The sequence below is a fragment of the Gossypium arboreum genome, chromosome 1 (assembly GCF_025698485.1).
Source record: "Gossypium arboreum isolate Shixiya-1 chromosome 1, ASM2569848v2, whole genome shotgun sequence".
NCBI lineage: Eukaryota > Viridiplantae > Streptophyta > Magnoliopsida > Malvales > Malvaceae > Gossypium > Gossypium arboreum.
This window is the reverse complement of record NC_069070.1, coordinates 24,031,495-24,055,757: the sequence shown is the minus strand read 5'-3', so window position 1 is coordinate 24,055,757 and position 24,263 is coordinate 24,031,495. Positions and strand designations below refer to the sequence as shown.

General features: G+C 34.3%; 1 protein-coding gene across 1 annotated transcript; it reads right to left on the bottom strand.

The window, feature by feature from the left end:
* Window positions 1-5,104: 5,104 nt before the first annotated feature.
* LOC108465468 (uncharacterized mitochondrial protein AtMg00820-like) lies at window positions 5,105-5,611 on the bottom strand. The gene has a single exon (XM_017765788.1). The coding sequence runs from the start codon at window positions 5,609-5,611 to the stop codon at window positions 5,105-5,107; it is 507 nt and encodes a 168-aa protein (XP_017621277.1).
* Window positions 5,612-24,263: the final 18,652 nt, after the last annotated feature.

Sequence of the window (24,263 nt, the reverse complement as noted above, 5' to 3'; positions counted from 1 at the left end):
TTAAATTGCTTCACCAATCTACTAAAATCGCTTCTATTCCAAGTTTGACGCCACTTAGAAATTAAAATATCTATTCAAAATCAATAATCTCACTAATTTAATCTAATTTCAAAAACATTTTTAAAATAAAAATCCTTAAGTTTATAAGCTACTCGAGAAAAAATATTAAAATACTTAAATTCAAATTATTCAAGAAATTAATAATTATTCTCATAATACATCTTCAAAATGTAAGCTAATGTTTAGTCTGCTTATTATATATATATATATATACATTTAAATCTCCCAATTATTTAGGTTAAACCCGAGTTCTGGTATCAACAAATATTTAAATAATAGCTTGAAAAAAAAAACTAATATTTTCCTTATGATTCAAAGTCAAAATGCATCTTGGAGAAAAATATTTAGGTCTCAAGTGGAGTGGAAGAGGCAAAAAGTGGAGGGTAGGTTATTAGAACAATTTTGAAAAGGTGAAGGGGCCATGGGCTATAACGGTCAAAAATATTTTGTCAGAAGGGGCCAAACGGTTATATAAGTTATAAAAATTGTAGGGTCCATTTTTGCAAATTTTCTAATGCGAAAGATATAAAATAGTTTTAAAAATCAAAAGTAGCAAAGTAAGTTCTCTCAGCTACATCAATTTCCATGTGCTAGCGTTCCTTAACACCGTTTATTTTTTGTATAGGTAATATAATCAATAGTTGTGATATTTCGTAGATCAAGTGGCTGTGATTGATGATTGACCACACATAGTCCAGTAAATCAAAGGTGTAGATTCAGTTCTTTAATTTCAGTGACCAACTCGTGTGAATGATGACGGACGTTAACTCTATCATCACCCAACGTAAAACACTTTTTCTTTAACTTCTTCCCTCAAAAGAATACCCATTTGTCAATATTAATTTCATTTTTATTGGATTTTGTTAATAAATACAATTTTTTTATGAAAAGATATTAAAAGGAAAAGAAAACTTTTAAGTGTAATGTCACCATAAAATTCGTTAAATCTTATAAATATGAATTATTATATAAAAACTATAAAATATACACGCTTTCGAAAGACGTTAAAATCATTATCCTCTTATTTAAAGTTTAAAAGAGATTATGAGTGATTTTAGGTATTGTATAAAAAATAATAAAATTTATAATGAAATTAATGTTAAAATTGGTATCATAAGTAAAAACAACAACAACAACTAAATTGAGAAATTTGATAAAAAAACTTAAATAAAAATAGTTTAATATATATAAAATTAAAGGTATTTGTGTTTTACATTATAAAAAAATCATAATTATTTTAGTTTGAAAGTGAAATAGTAAATGGTCTGGATTAACGACCTAACAATAAAGAAAATGGTTAGGAAGAAATGAGATTGATTTGCTCAAGGCTGAAGCAAAATTTCATTTATTTGGTTGTTATGGGGATATGATTTGAAAGGTACATTTAATTTGTCTTACATTCTAAGCAAAGATTTTACAATTTAAAATGATTTTCTTTAATAACTTACTATTATTCTTTTGTTTTTCGAAGAAGACACAAAATTAATTAATGAGATTTGTGAATTTTGCAAATTTAATTTAAGTTGAATTTTGTTGATTATATATGGATTTATTTAATAATATTATAATTTCTCTTGTATTTAAAATATTATATAAGCAATTTGTAAATTTTTTGCAAGTGTAGTATTTTAAGGAAATATATTGTTTTGTCACTTTTGATGTGACAATAATATATTTATTTTATTTTGAATTGGGAAATCTAACTTTAGGATTTAAATAATAACTATACGGTTTCGTATAATATATATCTCTTTAAATATAATTGATGGGACAAATATATAAATTTAGCTAAATATATTTTATAAAAATTTGAAATATAATTAAAATAATAATTATTTATGAAGTATAATGCCTAAAATGCTGAAATTTCAAATAATTTGTTAAACGTTATTTTTTTAAAAAAATCATTATAGGAAGCAATTGGGTTTTATTTCACAATTCAAATAAGTATTTTATTAAATTACATATACTTAAAAAACATTTCAAATTATAACTGCAAATGTAATAATAATAATAATAATAATAATAATAATAATAATAATAATAATAATAATAATGAGAAGCTATAAATGTCATGATCATAATTTTAGTTTTAAATCGTTTTCATTTCTTTTTAATTATCAAGAAAATTTGTTTGTCATTTAGATTAGGTTCATCTTGTTATTTAAGTATTGAGTTATTTGTTGGAAATTTTACTATCTTGAATAGGAGATAAAATTATAGTGTTTATTTTTTTGTGTGTGTAATCAAGGTTTTTTGAGTTGATATATTTGACTTTTTTAATGATTTGGATTGTGTTTTAATCTTATTATGTAGCAATTGTTTATTATTAATATTGTATACATCTAAAACAATTATTCTATTAAAAGAAAAGAAAGCTGTGAATGAAACCTTCCCTTTTGGAAGTCATGAATGGCCAGGGTATTCTACTTCGTTGGAGTTTGAAGGGCTACGAAGAAGGTGAGAAACAAGGAGCAATGTGACCTTTTCAGATTCTGAAGTGATGGAAGGCGGAGGTTTGGAAAAGTAGAAAACTTTATACAAGGATATGTTAATGAGGACAAAGGACAGACAAAAGGCCGAAAACCAATTTGAGGAAGTGGATATTGTGTTACAAGAGGTGGACTACAAAATATCTTATGAGGGTCGATAACCATCAATCAATTTTTCTGAGAAAGTGCATGAACAAATTGACAGTAATATGGCCAACACGTTGGTGATTCGATTGTTGGGTAGGAGCATTGGTTACAGGGCTCTGTTCAATAGAGTAAAGGCAATGCGGCAACCGATAGGTGATCTTCAACTGATTGACTTAGATAATGATTACTTTTTGGTCCGACTGAATCAACTTTACTTTCATTTATAGTGAAAAATAATTGAGAAACAGTGTTTATATTTTAGCATTAGTATATTTCAATTAAACAAATTAAACCATAGCTATCGTTATCACTAACTGTTAAATGAGTAACCAAACATTCTGTCAAATGAGTTGGATGAATTTTATCATCATTGTGTGAGATTCCAGTGAGTAATGCATCATCAACATAAACTATAATATAGGTGACATCCGACCCATGTCGAAGAATGAATAGGGATGAATCAGCTTTGGAGGAGACAAAGCCAAGGTTTTAAAGGAATTGTTGAAGCTTGAAAAACCAATTTCGAGGTGCTTGTCTCAGACCATAGATAGGTTTGTTGAGTTTGCAAACAAGAGGAGTCCCATCCACCTAGTGTTGCTCGAAACATAGAGGTTGGATCATATATATTATAGAATGAGAGAAACAGAAAGTAATTTAGAGAAGAAGGTTTTTATTCATATCCCACTTGTCAAACAATACCAACCTATATATACATAGAGGAATAACAAACTATTTAACAATAATATATTTAAACTTTAAATGATGGACAATAAAGCTGATAATATTACTAAAGCAAATGAAGAATCCCAACAACAAGATCAAGGTAAGAAGAAGGCAAGAATTCTAAGCATTGTTCAATTTGCAAAATTGAGACACGGAAATTAAATTGCGTTTCATATTAAGAGCACATAGGATATTAGGTAAAGTAAATGAGTGAAAAGGAATGGGAAGAATGGTAGAACCAGAGTGAGTAATAGCAACGCTAGAGCCATCACCAATCATTACTTCATTCGAGCCAGTGTAAGGATTGTGAACAAACAAATTTTAGAGATCGGTTGTAATATGGTGTGTAGCACCACTGTCTAATAGCTAGGGATCAGAAGATGATGAATTAGAGGTAGCTACATGAGCTTGAGGTTGCCATGGTGGAGGCATACGAGATGTAGATGAATTGACCTGACGTGGAAGTGCAGCTGCATTCGGGAATTGTTGACGAAAGAGAGAGCACTGAGTCACAAGATGCCCCTGAGTTCGGCACCACTAACATTTGCCTAAAAAAAACGCATAGGTTTATTGTACTATTGAGATGCAGATGGCATAGAAGATAGGTGAAACCGCTAATTGGAGTGTTGAATGTGAGTTAAGTAGACGGTGACTGATACACTTGAAGAGGAGTTGTGTAAAGTGAGCTTTCTATTAATCAGTTTCTCATGTAACTCATCAAAGGTGATAGCAGTATTGCAACTATTGACAGCATCGATAACTGGTTGAAAAGTGTCATCAAGACCTTCTAGGACTTTTTCAATAAGACCCTCTGCATCTAACAGTTTACCAAGAGTAGCAAGCTCATCAGCTTTGATTTTAATAGCTTGCATAGTCGATGATAGTTTGGGAGCCTTTGGAAATGTTTTTTAGATTATCTTTGATTTGTTTGATATGACTACAAGATGGATGAGCATAAGTGTTGGCGAGGACTGTCCAAGTTTTAGCTGAGGTTGTGCACCGTAAGACTAGAGGTACAAGGTTTTGGGAGATGGTGCCAACTAATGCACCAAACAAGAGTTTACCTTGTCGTATCCATGTTTGATATGTTGAATTGATGGAGGTTGTGTTATTGGTAGTGATTTTTTTTTGTGGACAGGGATGTGTGCCATCAATGAATTTGAAGAGGTCATAGCCTATGAGGATGGATTCAATTTGGGCTTTCTAGAAAAGATAATTGGTAGAGTTGAATTTGATAGAGTTCTGAATTGTGACTATGGTGAGGGGATTGTTGGGGTCAAGAGGGTTGGAAAGGGAATTGTCAATAGCCATCGGAATCGAAACCTAACCTTGTTTGAGGTAGGCAACTAATACCATATAGGACGAGAAAAATAGAAAGTAATTTAGAGAAGAAGGTTTTTATTCATATCCCACTTGTCAAAAAATGTAATTTAGAGAAGAAGGTTTTTATTCATATCCCACTTGTCAAACAATACCAACCTATATATACATAGAGGAATAACAAACTATTTAACAATAATATATTTGAACTTTAAATGATGGATAATAAAGCCGATAATATTACTAAAGAAAAGGAAGAATCCCAACAACAAGATCAAGGCAGTTGAAGAATCATATCATATACATCCTCGAATATTTCACCTTCCAAGAATGCATTCTTTGATATTTATTTGCCGAAGGTTCTATCCATAGTTGGTAGCAAGTGAGAGGAAGACATTGACTGTTGAAAACTTCACAATTGGGTTGTAAGGATCATGATAGTCATGTCTTAGTATTTGAGAAATACCTATACCCACAAGTCTAGTTTTCAATTTGGCCACAGTTTCATCCGGATTCTTTTTCACTGTGAAGAGCCATTTACATCCAATTAGCTTACACTTGGGTGGCATCTCAACTAGATTCCATGTATTGTTGGTCAAGAGAGCATCATGCTCAGCTAGGACGACTTCCCTCAAATTTGGATCAGCAAGAGTTGCTTGTATGTCAATTGTCTCTTGAACTTGGAGTGTAGTGAGATATAGCTTAGGTTTGTAAATACCAGCCTTGCCTCGAGTGATCATTGGGTGAATATTCATAGTTTGTTCATTACTTTGAGGTTCATGGGGGTTGTCCAAACTCGAAGCAGGTGCTACAATTGATGAGAAAGCATCAACAAGAGAATTCCTGGAAAAGCCTGATGATGTAACCATAGGTGTTGCAGTGGAAGAGTGAAGAGACAACAAAGGTAAGGTACCAATTTAGATTTGAAGAGGAGCCTACCGAGATGATGACACCACTTGAAGAGGCAAGGGCGAAGCCAGAACAATTTTTTAAGGAGGCCGAATGAAATTTTAAATTTTTTATATTCTATATCTTTATAATTTTTAAAGTATTAAATCGAATTTTTATAATTTTAGGGGGCCAAAGTGCAGTTTTACCTTTACTAATTTAAAATTTAAAAAAAATTATAGGGCCTAAATAAAAATTTTTCATTTTAAGGGGGCTGGGGCCCATGCCAGCCCCCCTAAGAATCGCCTCTGTATAAAGGTGGAGACTGAAACTCATTTGAAGTAGAAGTTGATTGAGGTCCAGTTGTAGCCACAAAGGGAAAGATGTGCTCATTAAATAGAACATGGCGAGAAATGTATATTTTGTTGTGAAATTAAAATATTCAACACTTTATATATATAATAAGTGGAAACGTGATAGCATGTTCTTCAATATAATCACAAGGTTTGTAAAATAAATTTAAAGTTATAGAGAAAATATTAGCACAATTTAAAAGTATAAATATTTTTCTCATTGCAAAGTTATTTAATTTTTATGGGTTTTATTTTACTAAAACTCTGTAAATCTTTAATTTAATCTAGTTTAAATAAATGACATATATAACAAGTAAGCCAAACTAGAGTAAAGTCTTAAATATTATTTATTAAAATAACACATATAAAATTATAAGTTACTATATTTTAATAAAAATATTCAAGATATGTTTAATCTCAAATAAAACTATTGCAAATTTTGAATCTCCTTAAGTTGTAGTGTTGTGGAACTAAAAGAGGAAGTAACCAATAAGCTAAAGCTAGAGGTGGATACTTTCGAAATCAAGTATTTGGATGATGATAATGAATAGGTGTTGATAGCATGTGATTTTGATCTTGACGAATGTATAGATGTTTCAAGATCATCAGGCAACAATATTATTAGATTGTCTAGTCATGACACCACAGTCATCTAGAGAGTTTTTGTAAGAACATTGGAGAGTTATAATTGTAACTTGAACCATCCAATTCATTCTTAATATATGAAAGCTAATATTAAAGCATTTCCCAGGACCAAAGCATTACTAAAAACTTCAAAATAAGAACTTTAACTGAAGATGTTTTGAATTGTAACATTGAGTTTTGGAGGCCTCTGATGGACTCACCATTACATCTTATTAATGCTAACTTAGAAATAAGGTTTAAGAGATGCAAAACTTCAAAATGCGTGGCAAAGATTTGTATGAGAGATGCAACAGCAGGAAGTCTTGTTCCCCAAGAGAACCATCACAAGTCCACACAACCCTAATTATATCTTTCAAAACTAAATCACGTTATTAAGCCTTTTGAAAAGTTTATTTAAATTTTTTTTGGATGAATGATGAAATCCATTAATCCAAGAATACAATTAAACTACTACAAAAGAACAAAAAACATTGTACAGTAACTTTAAGTTATATAAACAAATTAACCAGGGATACCCCAAGAAGCACAAAGTGAAGCATTAACCGGATAAGTTCTATTGATTAATCTTCCTCCTAAGCGAGCCCGCACAATTTCTTCAATTTGCACCAGGACAACATCTTCAGTCAAGAAAGATGTACCAAAATACCTTTTGTTCCTCTATCTCCATATCACATAAAAATATGCACTCCACGCAAGCTTGAGTATAGCAATAAGAAATGACTTTCCTTTAAGTTTCAATATTGCCTAAGCTAACTCTTGCCTTTAAATTTCGACAACTCTATGAATGGAGCAAAAATGCAAAACTGACTACCACACCTTCCTTGAAAAAATGCATTCAAACAAAATGTGATCCTGTCTCTCTACAACATCCATACAAAAAAAACAACAAGTATCAACCGAAATCCCAAAAGCAAGTAAAAGATCTCGGGCTGGGAGTCTATTAAGAATGACTATCTAAGCAATAAGAAAATGCTTGGGAATATGTAAAGGGAACCATAGAAAACGGTATTATTCGACCTTCATATCACGAGTTCTAATTGCCTCCTACAATCGAGAAGTACTCACTTTAGCATTAGCAAATTGTTGAGAAGTGACAGCAACCAAAGGCTTCAACTTAAGCATCCTTCGCCAATTCCAGCTACTCATTGAAGTATGAGCCACATCCAGAAAACTCCTACCCTTTAACATATATTCACTAACCCATGCGATCTAAAGAAACCTCTCTTCTGCAAGCAAGGCACGAATAAACTGCAAAATAAAAGCTTGATTCCATTCTACCATATTTTTTAATCCCAAGCCCCACTCAGATTTAGGTAAACAAATCTCCTTCCGACATATACAAGCCCCTTGACCCGAGCCAACCTTCCATTTCCAAAAGAAACTAAGACAATATTGATAAACCTTCTTAAGAACACACTTAGGCATTAGATATTGACAGCTCCAATAGGCTTGTAAACTAAATATCACAGCCTTAATGAGTTACAATCTACCATCATAACTCAAGTACTTAGTAGACCACCGTTGAATCTTGTCTAGAATCCTATTAGTTAAAGCAACACAGTTAGATCGAGACAGCTTTCGAGAAATAAGAAGAGCACCAAGGTACCGTACTGGTACCCTACCAACTTTAAACCCTGTGCAAGCAGTCATGAGAGCCAACTCATTTTGAGGCACCCTAGCAACAAACAATTCACTTTTGGAGGCATTGAGTTACAACCCATAAAGTAAGTAAAACTATTGAAGAACATAATAAACACCAACCACCAAATCAGCAGTACCCTTAGAAAAAATAAGAAGATCATCGGCAAACATTAGATAAGTCAACCACACTTAAAGGCGCTTAGAATGATACTTAAAGAGAGCATTTATGGCAACAACATCCAATAACCCAGATAACGCATCCATTTTAAGCACAAAGAGGTAATGAGAGAGAGGATCTGCCTGCCTAATACTTTTCCTCCCTTGAAAGAACCCTACAAGGCTTCCATTAAAGGAGATAGAGAATTGATGAGTAGTTAAACAAACTTTAATCCACTTCAAGAAATTTTTTGGGAACCATTGAGCTCTAAGTACTGAAAGCAAAAATCCCCAGTGCAAAGAATCAAATGTCTTTTGAAGATCAACCTTCAAGGCACATCTAGGAGAAATATGTCTTCTACAATATCCTCGTATTAGCTCATAAGCCAACATGGTATTATCAGTGATACTACGCCCTCTAACAAAGGCACTCTAACTATTAGAAATCAAAGCAGGTAGAAAAAAGAGTCATTCTATTAACCAAAATCTTGGTTATGCACTTATAAACTGCACTGCAATAAGAAAAAGGCTGAAAATCCTTTACATAGCTAAGATTATCACACTTGGGAACCAAGGAAATTGATGTAGTATTAAACGTAGCCAAGAGAGTGAAGAATGCAAAAAAAATACTTAACAACCTCAAGAAAAACAAGCCCCACTATACCCAATGCAGATTTGAAGAAGAAAGCTGTGAAACAGTTAAGACCAAGGGTTTTCTCATTCCCCTACCCAAAAATAGTTGCCTTTATCTCATTAAATTTCTTACTACTACTTTAATGAAGCTAAAATTACCTATTTAAATTGCATTCACACTCGAACAAAGATAAAGTAAGATGGGTACAAATATGGAATGGACAATGAAGCACTAAGTAACATCCGATAAGGCAGAAAGTAGAGGTAACTTACAGGGTAGGTAAATTTAAATTGATCGCATACCTTAAAAATAAGGTGGCTGCTAAGCTTTGAAAGATTAAGAATTGAGGCTTGAAAACTCAGTTATGTAATCAAGTTTGACTTTGAAATTTGTAATGATCCCCAATGAACACTACCCATGAGAAAAAAAACAAATTTATATAATTTATTGATGCGGTCGTTGAGAGCACCAAAAATATCCTATTCCCTGTAAAATAAAAAAAAGAAATAGTAAAGGGGAAGTAGGGTCGAATCCTCAGGGACCGGATTATACGAATGCTTGTCTCTAGAAATCCTGGGCAGAATCGTGCCCAAGAAAACCTGCGTTCCTGGAAAAAAAATAAAAAACAGAATTTAAGAATTGATTTTGGAAGCGAAAATAAAATAAAAACAGAATTTAAAGTTTACTGAAATTATGATTACGAAAATAATAAAAATAATAAAGAGAGTTTTAAGGGAAAAGAAATTCTTATGGGAAAGTTCAGCCTCCGGTTGTCTCATTCCGCCTTGGGGTCAATCATTGGCTTTTGGATGATCCTTCTCGACTCAAGTAAGCCAGTTATAGTGGAAGAAGACGCCTACGACCACCAGCTCCAAAGATTAGATTTACGATTTTTAGGGAACCTGACTCTAGCCAGTAATCTATGCTAGATCAACGCTTCTCAATGGCGAATCCCACGCCATTTTTTGTCTATTTGGCTCGCCAACCTTTGACGCAGTAAGTTAACGAACCGACTATGCAGTCCTTCCAAAACATACAAAGCGGCCGCCTTTGCATATGCTGAAAAGCTTACTTCTTAAGGGCCATGGACGGAAGCGTCAGCCCGTAGTGCGGAGAAACGATGAATACTTGGCGAGAAGGCTAAGTACGGATTCTAGGCCTGAAGAACCCTTTTTGGGGAAATGTTGACAACTTTTGGCTAGAAGGGTTTTTTAGTGGCTCATGATAATGGAGGGAAAGCAAATAAATAAAAATATGGAAAAAGAAATTTTATTGAAAAGAAATGTGAAAGAACAAAAGACTTTTGGGGGAGAGTGTTTACAGAAAAAGATGCCCCTAAATAGAGTCACTTCACCTCTTATTTATAGTGCTAGGGAGATAGTCTAATTGAACTTAAATTCTAAAAAGATAAATACATTTAATTAAAAATAAACAAAGATAATTAAAATAAAATCCTAAATTTGAATAATCTTAATAATTATCTTAATATTAATTATCCTAATAGAATAAAATAAAATAGAGTCTTCCAAAATAAAATCTCTTCTATTTGCTTTTAAGTCCTTGTGCCTTCCATGTTCGCACTTTTGGCACCATATTTGTCCCACGTTGCATATTGGCCCATTTAATCTCCAAATTGACGCTTTTTCCCTTGAATTTACTTTTCGCCTCCAATTTAGTCCCTAAAAGATAAAAAGACATAAATAGCTCAAATTAGTAGGCTCAAGCTCAAAATAAACACATGATTAATATATAAAAACACATCATTTTAGAGTATTATCATTTATATAAAACCCACAACAACAAAGTACTAAATTAAGGTAGATATTTAAGCAGCAATATGGCTCACTTTGAAAGTAGTTTTTTTTATAGTATTTTTAGTATTTTATCGAGTAAATTTGTGATCTTTCTTTTTAGGTATTATTCGAAGATGTTTATTGATTATATTGTAAGGTATTTGGTTGAATGATTTATAACAATTGAGGTTAGTGTTGGGGTTGCAATTACTTTTTTGGGTTTGTTGAATAAAATCATTCACTGAGCATTGAGTGAGGTTCTGCAGAATAGGTTTAGTGAATCCACACTGCGTTAACAAATATTGTGTATTAACTCTCTTCTGTTTTGCTCCTTTTATTGTTTTTCATTTAATTTGTCTAGTTCGATTTTATTGTAACAATAATTAGAACAAAATTATTTTTCAAGTGCAAGTCAAAGAGTTTTTCATTATGTTCTTAAGTTTTAAAATTAAAGATGGAGCTATTTGTCCAAATTTTAAATTTTATTTAATATTAGAGAAAATTGAAATAAAAATATACACTAAAAGGAGGAGTTTTGGCAAAAAATAAAGTAAAGTCTATTTTGAAAAATGTACCAAATGTTTTACTTCAATAATTAAAAATTGAACTTAATTTACTATGATTTTCCATTGTAATATATTACCATCATATCTACGGATATTTGAATCGGATTATATTGAAAATAGTTTGGGTACCGATTTAGAGGGAGGCATCAAATCGATTAACTCACGAATTGATACGGATCAGTTGAATCGAACTAAAAAAAAATGATTGAATAGTGGTTGAACGAATTTTTTTTTATTTTTATGAAATTTTAGTGATTTATTTAATCAAACTAACGTCTTGACCGATTTGACTAATTTAAACACTGATCTAGTTCTGAAAACTTTTATCACAATTACAACCAGACTGAAAGAACCTAAATATATTTGGAACTCAAAGATTTATACACAATAAAATTTGTGAACTCAAAGTTTCCATAAACTTACTCGTAAATCAAATCCTTATAATTTAAACATAATAAGATTTGTGAACTAAAATTTTCATAGATTTACCATTAAAACATAACTTAAGTAAATAATACAAAATATTTTATGCTTAAAAGTTACAATAAAAACTCCATATATAATTGCTGAAAATTAAATAAAATATTTTATAAATATGGATAAATAAATAAAAATTGGGACTTGAGTGAAAATAATGAAAGACATGATAGTTGAGGAACAATTATTCAAGTTAATCATTACCATTAAGGTTTTATGCATATACAAATGTGAATTGTCTTGAAAGTGAGGTCAAAATATAGCAACCCAATCATAAGAATTCATGAATATTTCTTTTAAATGGAGAATCCCATTATTTTGTTTATAAAGTATGATAGCACAATATTAAAAAAAATTGATGTCGCATGATAAAATTATCAACACTTAATAATTCATTTATTTTAATAATGATATAGTTGCTGGTCCTTTCATGGATATTCAGTATTTCTTTTAATTTAGGAATAATATATATAGGTGGATAAATTTAATCAATGTAAAATTTAAGTGGTATTATATTATTTCGTAATTTTTATATTTTAGTATTTTAACAATTGAACCATTGAATTTATTAAAATATTTATATTTATTATGCATGTAAAATTTTGAATTAATTCAATCATATTGATTTAAAATATTGTCTATATTAATATATATTTAACTAATTAAAGTTCTTTTTATACATAAAACAAATAGTTAAAAAATTTGAACTTATGTAAAATTTAACATGTATAATCTACATAATTGGAGAATAAAATATGATCAGTAAATTATTAAAATATTTTAAAAAATGTTATAATAAGTAGACACTTTACACGTTATTCATTATAATATTAATATAATTGTTGAACTCACATCCTAATCAATATTTAATACTTTATTTAAATTAGAAATAAATATTAATATTTTTGTATATTTAAAATCAATTCTCTTAGCCGATTGAGTTTTACTCGATTGGCATGGATGTTGTTGTCAATGCAGGAGGACGTAGGTTCGAGTGCATGCATTATCCTCTTAATTATAAGTTAGCGAGAGACTATGAGTAATTCTAACCATTGTGTAAAAAAACGAATAGAACCTCTAATGAAATTGTTAAAAAATCAATTATCTTAAATTTGAAAAAATTTTAATTTTCGTTTAAACTTTTAATAAACATAAAACTCTATTTCTTAGAATAAATTTTTTGACATAATTTTTTTTTTGAATATATTGTTTTTCACTTATTATTTTTAATTTTCACTATTTACAAATCCAGTTTTTAAAATATAAAATAATACATGGTTTTGATCTCCCAAGGTCATTGTTGAGTTGGGTAGTTGAAGAGGTTAATTTAAGTATCTTAGTAATTAACTTGAGTAATTTGCAAATCTAATCGAAAATGATCTCTTTAATATAATTTTTATTTCAATTATTATTAACAAGATCTAAAGTAAGAAAAATAACGGAGCTTATTTTTATTAGGTAAACAAGACAAATTGAGGGTTAATTTACATAAATAATATAAAATAAAATAAATTTATGAAATGGGTTGTAATGGGATTAATTATGAAAATGGTATGTTTTTTGGGTTGAGCCTTTCTCATAGGCACCACCACATTTTTTTATAATATATATATATTTTTTTGTTTTTTTTAAATTATTTTTTTATTGGTGGTGCCCTTCTCATAGGTGCCGCCACTTGTATTATTTTTTTCGGGTTCAGTATAGGACCCATGTATACATACAAAAGTGGCATGGGATAGGTGATGCTTGTGTGGTAGGCGCCACTGATGACTCATACCTGATAGGCAGCACCAATGCTTAATTTTTCTCTTATTTATACTCAACTGAAAATCAAATGAGCAAAAGATATCCAAAAATTTTAGCAGAACAGACGTAAGAAGATAGGGAGTAGAAAGAAAGATAGGAAAGAAAACAAAAAGAAGGATAAGGTATTTTAGTTTATTTCTTTTTAAATGGAATAGATAGTTTTGTTAGTAATTTTGTTATTTGAAAGTTATTTTGTTAGGTTATTAATTTTGTTAGCTTCTGAATGAAAAATTTTGCATTAAAAATTTAATGTAACTTTTTTGCTATTTGAAACTGTTTTGAGAATTTTGATTTTTTTTTAACAGATCTAGTATTGAAGATGGAAAATCAGTTTTTCTTATGTGTTTATTTCGATGGAGAAATTTTGTCAACAACCGTGGGATGTATATTTGAATGTTGCAAACAAGTAGCAATGAGATTTAATAGAAATATCTCGTTTGATGATATAAAGGAAATAATTAGTGCAAAAATTGATAGACATTGTGGGATAAGGATTTCGAAACTTTTCTACAAGTTTCCAGTTTTGACGAATCTCATAAAATTCATCGAAATGGAACTTGTAGACGATGAAGATGTGGAGACAATAGTCGCTCTTTATTGTGGGACTCGGAGCAACCAAAATGCACCGATTCAGTTATTTGTTGAGTTAGCTTGTGTGGAGCCAACTGAAGATCCCACTCCATTAGGTGAAGAACATGAAGCTCAAGAGCCATGTATGGTGGTTCTGATAATGTATATTGATAGTCAGTCAACTATAAGCGGGATCAACATTGATCTTAATGCTGCCCTAGAGACTGATGTGGTTGGTGATGATGTATACCATAGTAGTGATCCTTCTGATCACGAGGTCAATAGTGATAGTGATCCCGATGTGGAAGAGGTCCTGGATGATATAGATGACAAATGTGTGAATGACGATGGAAACATTAACGCGTCTTCAGTCAGGAACCAGATTTATCGTATTGTGATACACAATAATCCTAGGGCACACATGTCGTGGATAGACCCCAATGCATCACGCGCGGCCGAGTTCCTAGAGTACCCTAAAATACTACCTGCTCACTGGCTGGCTGTAGATTTCGATCCTGAGGAGTTGTTTATGGGCCAAAGATTCGAAAGTAAGAAAGAGTGCGTATTTTCCATTAAACAGTATAGCATGAATATATCAGTAGACTACAAAGTTGCCGTGTCTAAACCGACATTATATATTGAGGAGTGTTGCAGGTCGACGGAAAGCTGCAATTGACGAATATGAGCTGCATTTATCCAGAAGTCGCAGATGTGAGAGATACGAAAATTTGTTGGGCCTCACACATTCACTTCAACACGTATGATAGAAGATCTAAAACTTGATTCCAAAACTATCTTTACGTGCATCATGCCAATGGTGAAAGGCATGCCGACTATTAGAGTTTCGGTACTGATTGCCGAAATGCAGGCACGATTTCAGTATCGAGTATCATACCGGAAGACATGGATAGCTAAACAGATGGCAATGGAGCAACTGTACGGAGATTTTGATGCATCATATAATGAGTTATAGGGATGGATAGTCGCTATGCAGGAGTTCGTGTCGAGGATTATCATTGAGTTGCAGACACGACCTTATTACGGCCCAAATCACCAACTACAACTAGGAAAAGAATTTTCCAACAGATGTTCTGGACGTTTGATCCATGCATGCATGCATTTCCCCACTACAAGCCATTTGTGCAAGTAGATGGGATATGGCTATACGGTAAATATACACAGATTGTACTGTTTGCGGTTGCTTATTACGGGAACAAGAACGTGCTCCCGATAGCATTTTCCATAGTAGATAAGGAGAACATGAAGTCATGGGAATTCTTCCTTACAAACCTACGGAGGTATGTTATTAGTAACTATAATATTTACACTATCTCCGATAGAGGGAAAGGATTAATTGCCACCATTAGACATTCCGGTATGCCATGGAGATCCGTTTACTACATCCAACATATCGCGACTAACTTCCACCGAGACTATAAGAATGCAGACTAGCGGAGACAAGTTGTGGGAATGGGTAAAAAATAACCTTATCCTTTCAATATAAAACCTAATGTTTTAGGGCGAGTGTAACACCCCTTACCTGTACCCAAGACCGGGACCAGGTACGAGGCATTACCAGACACATACTTGGACATTTTCTAAAAATACGGGTTATAAAATTTTGTTCCAATTTAAAACCCATCAAACAACATATTAATGTCCCTACTGTGGGCCTACGAGGCCCAAAACATACAATGGGAATGGTCCGGGACTAAACCAAGAACTTAAGAAAATTTTTTAGGTTAAGTCTCACACGCTCGTGTGGAGACAATGCATACACCCGTGTGGTCGCCCGTGTCCAAAAACTCGAGCATTCTGTTTATTACTTCAGCTTGCATTTAAGGGCACACGGCCAAGGTACACGCCCGTGTGCTGGGCCGTGTCCTCCACACGATTGAGACACATGGCCGTGTATCTACTCGTATGTTTACTACCATGCATTCTGACTTAAAAATTTTAGATGCAGGGGACACACGGCCATACCCCATGCCTATGGGGGTATCTGTGTGTCATACACGGCCTAGACATATGCCCGTGTGTTTACCCGTGTGAACCTTGTTGGGCTATTTTCCAAGCCTTTGGTCATCCTCTAATAGTCATACCCACTTATAGTTTTCAATAACCCTTAACATGGTCTGATTATACTCTTAAATGACCTTGATATATCTTATTACATGTAAACCTCTTCTCATCGGTTTTATAAATGCTAGGTCATCCCCTTTATATTCATGATTTCTATGACTTGCAACTCAATTAAGCTTGGCTCATTAACTTAACTCATTGCCAAATTGTGGCCTAACCACCCCATGTGATTTGGTCATATTGCATATGTCTAATTGCGGTACATCAATTTCAATCATCACAAGAACATTTGAACAAAACCATGCACAATTTGTATGTCATAACCTACATCAAGATTAGCCATATCCTATGGCCTTATACAAGTGAATATGAACACCTTTATAAGCCTTCATATTGGCAAACCAAATGACATATATGACAAAATAAACAAAAGCCCTATACATGCCATTGAACAAAATAAAAGTATCTATATACCAAATTTGGACAAGATGATAGTGTGTTGATTCTCCAACCGTCTTCCAATCTCTATGAGTCCTCAAGCTTTGTAAGACAGGAAAAAAGAGGGGTAAGCATTTACATGCTTAGTAAGCCCAAATAATTGGAAAGTAAACTTACCAAGTAATTAGCATACAACCATGTTAGACAACCCATCCAATAAATATAGGATATCCTCCTATTACATGCACTCAAACATCAAGTTAGTCCATAACAATTTATCATGTAATTTATCTTAGATGAGCTCATCATCTAATATTTTCATTTCTATATCTCATGTTAATCCCGTTGAGTACCTCGAAAATCTTGATGGATTATCCATTTACCGTCAAGTCATAAGAGTGATCTTCTCAAGTATGTACTCTCGTGATCCTCACATCTTACAGTGGGATTACCAATCCAGGCTAAATCCCTTATAGCGACAAACACCCTTAGTGCACACATATTCTTCGGGAGGTTCGATCACTCAAGGAACACCCGTCCGGGCTAGATTCTTTGTATATTTGAGATCAACAGATTACCCGTCCGGGCTAAATCCTTTTTTGTAACACATGCAGAATCTTAAGTCATGTAGGCTATGGTTTTTCCATCAAATTTCCCTTTTTAACTCCAACCAAGACATTTATCATCTTATCATTGTTATTAACACATTTCATGGATTTTCATGCCATCATTATATACAATCATGATACATTCATAAGACATATACCTAGGCATATTAGGAGTTCATATATCTAGGCATATTAGGAGTTTACTTTGAGTTATTCGAACTTACCTGGTATTCGTTTTGGTTTCGCGTTTCAGTTATTTCAAAACCTTCCGTTTTCCCAGGTCGACCTCCGAAATTTGTTTTTCGGGTCTATAACAATAAAAATAAATCATCAATATCTCACATTATTCTTTTCGGGCCTAAATTTCACCCTCGAACAAAATGACCATTTTGCCCCTAACCTTTCACATTATTTACAATTTAGTTCCTAGGCTCGTATATTGAAATGCATGAAATTTCTTGGTTACCCAAGCCTAGCCAAATATTTTTCATTCTTATGGCAGCCCATATTTTCCTTTATTTCACATATTTCTACCCACTTTTTACAACTTTTTCAATCTAGTCCTTTAAGCCATTTCCATGAAAAACCACTTGGTAAAAGTTGTTTATCATCCTTTAAGCTCTTATATTCCTCCACAAAACATCAAAATACAAGTATCTCATGCATGAGTAAATTTCTAAACATGAATCCTAGCATGAAATATGGGTAGAAATGAAGAGAGTAAGTTACCGAGATTTTAAAAATACCAAGAACATTAAAAACGGGGCTAAGGAGCACTTACTATTGAGCTTGGAAAGCTTGAAAAGCCTATCTATGGAAAACCTTAATTTTTGGCGGCAACATGGAGAGAATGGGATGATTTTTGGCTTATTTTCCCATTTTATTTCATTAATATACCAAATGACCAAAATGCCCCTCAATACTAAACTTTCAAGTTTCTCCATACATGCCCATTTTTGTCCAAAAACTTAGAAATTAGAAAAATTACTCTTTAAGACCTTATAATTAATAATCTAAAGCAATTTCATGCAAATTGCTTCTAGAATCCAAGTTTTGTAATTTATTCAATTTAGTCCTTATTTCCCAATTGAATATTGTACTCATAGAATTTCCTCATGAAACTTTAACACATGCATATTTTCATTTTCTAGGCCTCATAATATCATAAAACAAATATTTCAACATCGAATTTGTGGTCTGAAACCACTATTCTGACTAGGCCTTATTTCGGGATGTTACAACGAGACTGTAACTTATATTTTTCTTAATACATACACAGCGTATGAGCTAGAGCCACACATTTTCTGACAAAGGATGACTCGACTTGAGAGTGACATGGAGGTTCACACAAACACATCTTTCTGACAATGATTGGGTACCATGGAGCCATGGCAATGGGCTCAAAGTTTCAACGAGGGCTTCAGTTATAGTTATATGACCACTAGTTTGGCGAAGGGGGTTAACTCCGTGTTGTTGAAAACACAACATCTTTTGATTTCATCTGTCTTGTCGACTACATTCTATAGGTTGGCTACCTTGATGTCAAGAATGGGGCAGTACCAAGTCAACTAGATGGAAGCGGGGCACGTGTTTGTTGAATATGTCAGGAATGCAATGGTTGCAAACTGACAGATGGTGAGGTCGATGAATGTAGAAGTATATTCACAACATAATGAAACATTTTGAGTTACAGATACTATCAGTCGTCAACCCGGTATACCACCTAGGTCCTACGGAGTTAATCTTCGAAACAAACGTTACGACTATAGGAGGTTCTAGACACTTCATTATCCATGTGCACATGTCGTGGCAGCTTGTGCTAAAGTCTAACTCAATGTTGAACAATTTATCGATAAAGTGTACACCCTTAAACGCACGTTGTGTGCACGGGAGAACGAGTTCCCCGTGCTTCTTGACCTGTCTACATGAGAGGTGCCTCCGGCGACTTTCGAGCTTGTCCCAGACAAAGGGTTGTGTAGGAATTTGAAAGGTCGTCCGTGTGACAGCCCAAAATTGACCCTAGTCGGGAAGTGGTTTCGGGACCGCTAAACCGAGTCACCGAAATGTTTGAACGTAATATTTATTGTCTAGAATATGTAATTATGAATGTGTGAAAATTTCAAGCTTCGATTTAGCCGATTGCATGTGAATTCAGTTAGTAGGACTTGTGTGACACTTTTGAAAAGTGATAGGCTAATCTATAAGGACCTAATAGTGCATGTAGTCAAAGGGGAGGACTTGCATGTTAAATTTCCCCCCCAAGTTCTAGTGGCCGGCCATGACAAGGAATCATGGGCAAAACATGTCCTAGACATGTTATGTTGGTACATCATGGGAGAAAAGAAATAAACAAATAAGTATGGGTAATAAAGAATGAAAAAAAATGTGTGTGTGAGTGAACCCCCCTTTGCGTGAGTTGAAGAAAAGCAAAGAAAAAAAATTGTTCATCTTTTCTCATTCTTTTGGCCGAAAATACTAAAGAAGAAGGAAGGAATTTTGCTTCATGCTTGGTTTGGAAGAGGATTAGGAGGAGGCTTGGCCATACTAGTGTCTAGATTAAGGTATGTTTGATGTTGTGCCATGAGATTCATGCATGTTTTGGTTGCTAACTTGATGCTCTTATTAGCCCATGGTTCAAATCTTTGTTATATCATGGGGATGGTATTTGGCCAAGGTGGATTTTGTGTTAATGCCATTGCATGTTAAATATGAAGCTTGCTAATGATATATGTGATGGTGGATTGATGGCTCTTGGACTTTCTTTTTAGTATTTTTGAGTAAGACATCAAGTTCTTTGTTTAATCATGACAAAAATTTTGGTGTTGTGATGTATTCGGCCATGGTACATCCATAAGTATGAGTTATGCTCATTGCATGGAAAGTAAGATTTGTGTTTTGGATTTATGTTCATGTTTAGTTACCATCAACTCGAGATTCGGCTCTAACATATATATATGAATATATGTTTGCACATGATGCATTGGTATGACATATATACTATTTCAAGGTGTATATTTGCTTGTGATGATGTTTGGTTATGAAGTGAATGAGAGATGTGTATTGAGCTACAATATGTAATCGTTAGTTAGTAAAATGTATGCTGTTTTTGTGTGGTATTAAGTGTATAATTGGCCTCAACATGGACATGCATATTCGCCACATGAGGGAGTTGGTGTGCATGCATTCGGTTAGAGGCAAGCATATTGATGCCTATTCTTGGCTTGGAAAATTTGGCTAAGGAGAGTACTAACTAATGTGTTGAATTCGATTTGTGATTTCGTGCACATGTGACTCTAATGTCTAATGTATATGTGGGCTAAGTACCTTGAATTCCCCTTTCGATGCTCAAATGATTAAACCAATTTATTTGTTAAATTAAGCTCAAGAGCAAAGAGGAGCTAAATCCGATAAAGGGAAGGAAAAAGTAGTCGAATAGCCGTCGAAATCGTTCGACCACGGCCGAGGTAAGTTCTCGAGTAATGGAACTTAGATTATGATTTGATTAGATCATGCTCTTTGTGTGTGGCTATTGAGCCGAAATTGCAAATGTGATAAGTGACTTGTGTTTGAATTTTGCTAATGAGAATGAAATACGAATGTGTCATGATTTATTGATAATTGTGCTTGGCTATTTGAATGATGTCCGGGCTAAGTCCCGAAGGCTTTGTGTTAAGTGACCATATCCGGACTAAAATCCGAAGGCGTTCGTGCGAGTTAATAAATCCGGGTTAAGCCCGAAGGCATTTGTGCGAGTTACTAAATCCGGGTTAAGCCCGAAGGCATTTGTGCGAGTTATTAAACCCGGGTTAAGTCTCGAAGGCATTCGTGCGAGTTACTATAACCGGGCTTTGTCCCGAAGGCATTTGAGCGAGTCGTTATATCCGGTTAAATTCCGAAGGTACGTGATTCGAGAACGAGCAATCTTGCTGTAAAAATTTCAGTTTATATACTTGTGAAAATTCCAGCAATGAGGTATGTTCGTATGTGCTTGAAATTAGTTGATTCCCTTCGAATGATGTTCGCTCAGTCAAGTAATGAGCTTCAGGTATTTGGCTAAGATGATCCCTTATGTACGAATATAGGGGTTGGAATGTGAAATAAGTATGATATTGAGAATTTGTGCAAACGAAATTATCCGTTAGCTATATAGAATGCTATGCTTTTGTTGTGCTGGAATCCCTTGCTCAAACTTACTAAGCATAAATTGCTTACTCCGTTTCTCTGTTTCTCTGTTTTATAGATTTTGCTCGTTAGCTATCGGATTCGGGATCATCGAAGTCGAAGTCATCCACACTATCAAAGCCCCCATTTTGGTACAATTTTGTTTGAAATTTGAAATGGCATGTATAGGACTACCCTTTTGTTGTAGGTCATGTACCTTTCGGTTTTGTGTAAACTTGGATAGCCATGCGAAAATGGCTTATATACGTTTTTAGCATAGTACTATAATCGTTTGTATGTTGATCATTATGAGGTATGGAATTGTTTTGAATGATTAGCCATTGGAATGGTTAATCATGATCACACTTTGTGCTATGTATGCAAAAAGGGCTAATTGAATCATGGAAATCATGAAATAGGTAAAGCTTACCTTAAAGGTAGATGCTGACAGCAGCAGTAATGTGGATGTGAAAAATCACTAAAAATAGTAGGAATGGTATTAAATAGTGAATAAATTATGTAAATGAACCTTGATGAATCTACTTTCATATGGAAGAAACTAAACGGTCATATGAGTTATATGTTAAGAGATATTAAAGTTCTCGTGAAACAGGGCCAGAACGGTTTCTGGATCCCCTGTTCCGACTTTGGAAATTTATTTTAAATTAACCAGAGATAATTAGGAGTCATGACATATATGTATAGATTCCTCTCTGAGTCTATTTTCTATAAAAACAAACGGTAACAGTATTGAAGACCTGTATAGGAAGATATCCAGTTCGTAATGCATAAAGGTTAGTGTAGTCAAACCTTGGAATAGGGGAGACTTTAGCTAATAAACTGTACTAATTGGCCTGACCAAAAATTCTAGAAAAAAATATGTAGATGAAAATATGAGTCTAGTTTCGGGGAAAAATTACGAAACTGATTTTCGAGTTTTGAAACTCAAGATATGATTTTTAAGGCGACAGTGACGCAGTAACCAGCTTGTCTGGAAATTTTTAAATGGACAGTGGAAATGATTAAGTCAAGTTTGTGTGCACCTTGTGTTCGACTCCGGTGACGGACTCGGGTACGGGGTGTTACAATTTTATTGGTATCAGAGCTACGGTTTAGTCGATTCTAGGACTACCGTAATGCGTTTGGGTCTTGCTATACATGCCATTTTATGTGATTATTTGATAGTGTGGTGATTTCTGACGTTTGAATTTGTGTTTATTTATAGTAATGGATCCCGATCCCAACCGAGCGATAGCTGATGATATGGAGAGTGTGGCGCTGCTCCCGCACAAGGGACATGCGGCGGACTCTCAACCTATTGCTAGCAATCCGAATGATGAGGCTAGGCAAGCCTTTTATAGCGTGATGAATGATTGGTTTAACCAATACATTCGAACTAACACGGCTGTTCCACAACCTCCATTCCCGACTAATACAACCCCCGCACCTACAATGCCTCCCAGAATCGACCAAATAAGGTCGAATAAGCCCCAGTTGATAGAATCCGAAAACATGGGGCTCTTGAATTTAAAGCTACAGATAGCGATGATGCCGAGCAAGCTGAATTTTGGTTGGACAACACTATTCGAATTTTCGATGAGCTATCTTGTACGCCCGATGAATGTCTAAAGTGTACTATCTCCTTGCTACGTGATTCTGCCTACTATTGGTGGAGTACTCTGACTTCTGTTGTGCCCCGAGAGCAAGTAACTTGGGAGTTTTTCCAAACTGAGTTTCGGAAAAAGTATATCATCGAGATTCATGGATAAAAACGGAAGGAATTTCTTGAACTTAAACAAGGTTCCATGTCGGTTCATCGACTATGAACGAAAGTTTGTGAGGCTTAGCCAGACGCTGCGAGAATGCATTTCTTCAGAAGCTGTGATGTGTAAACGCTTCGAAGATGGACTGAATGATGATATAAAGCTGTATGTTGGCATTTTGGAAATCCGAGAGTTTGTGGCTCTTGTCGAGCGAGCGTGCAAAGCCGAGGAGCTCAGTATGGAGAAAAGGAAAGCTGAAGTGGGAGCAAGGGAGTTTCGTAAGAGGTCTTCGGGGAAGCCCTTCCCACTTTCATCAAAGAAATTTAGAGATGGCTTAGGCCGATCTAGAGACACTTTGGGCTTTACTAGACGAGACCGCGATCGACCCCGCTATGGGCACGCGAGTCACTTCGATCGCCAGTGTTGACAATGATCATCGAGACAGAACGGAGTGCCAATATTGTGGCAAATGGCATTCAGGGAGTTGTAGATTCCGTGACCGCTCCTGTTACAAGTGCGGATCAGTCGACCACTTCATTAAAGATTGGCCGAGGTTGTCTGAACAGAATGTAGATCAGAGTGGGAAACCGAGCGCTACCACAGCTCGAGGTAGACCATCTAAAAATACGGGCAATACTAGTGGTGGTTAGAGAGGATCTAGAGATGCTACGACCAGATCCGAGGCTCGCGCTCCTGCTAGGGCTTATGCCATACGCGCACGTGAGGATGCTTCCTCGCCAGATGTTATTACCGGTACTTTCACTCTCTTTGATACTAATGTGATTGCTTTGATTGACCCTGGTTCTACTCATTCTTATATATGCGAAACCTTAGCATCCAGTAAGATTTTACCTATTGAGTCTACTGAGTTCGTAATTCGGGTGTCAAATCCCTTGGGTCGTTACGTGCTCGTCGACAAAGTGTGTAAGAAATGCCACCT

Coding starts and splice junctions, on each gene's coding strand:
- LOC108465468 (XM_017765788.1), bottom strand. CDS start 5,611: ATGGTTACATCATCAGGCTTTTCCAGGAATTCTCTTGTTGATGCTTTC.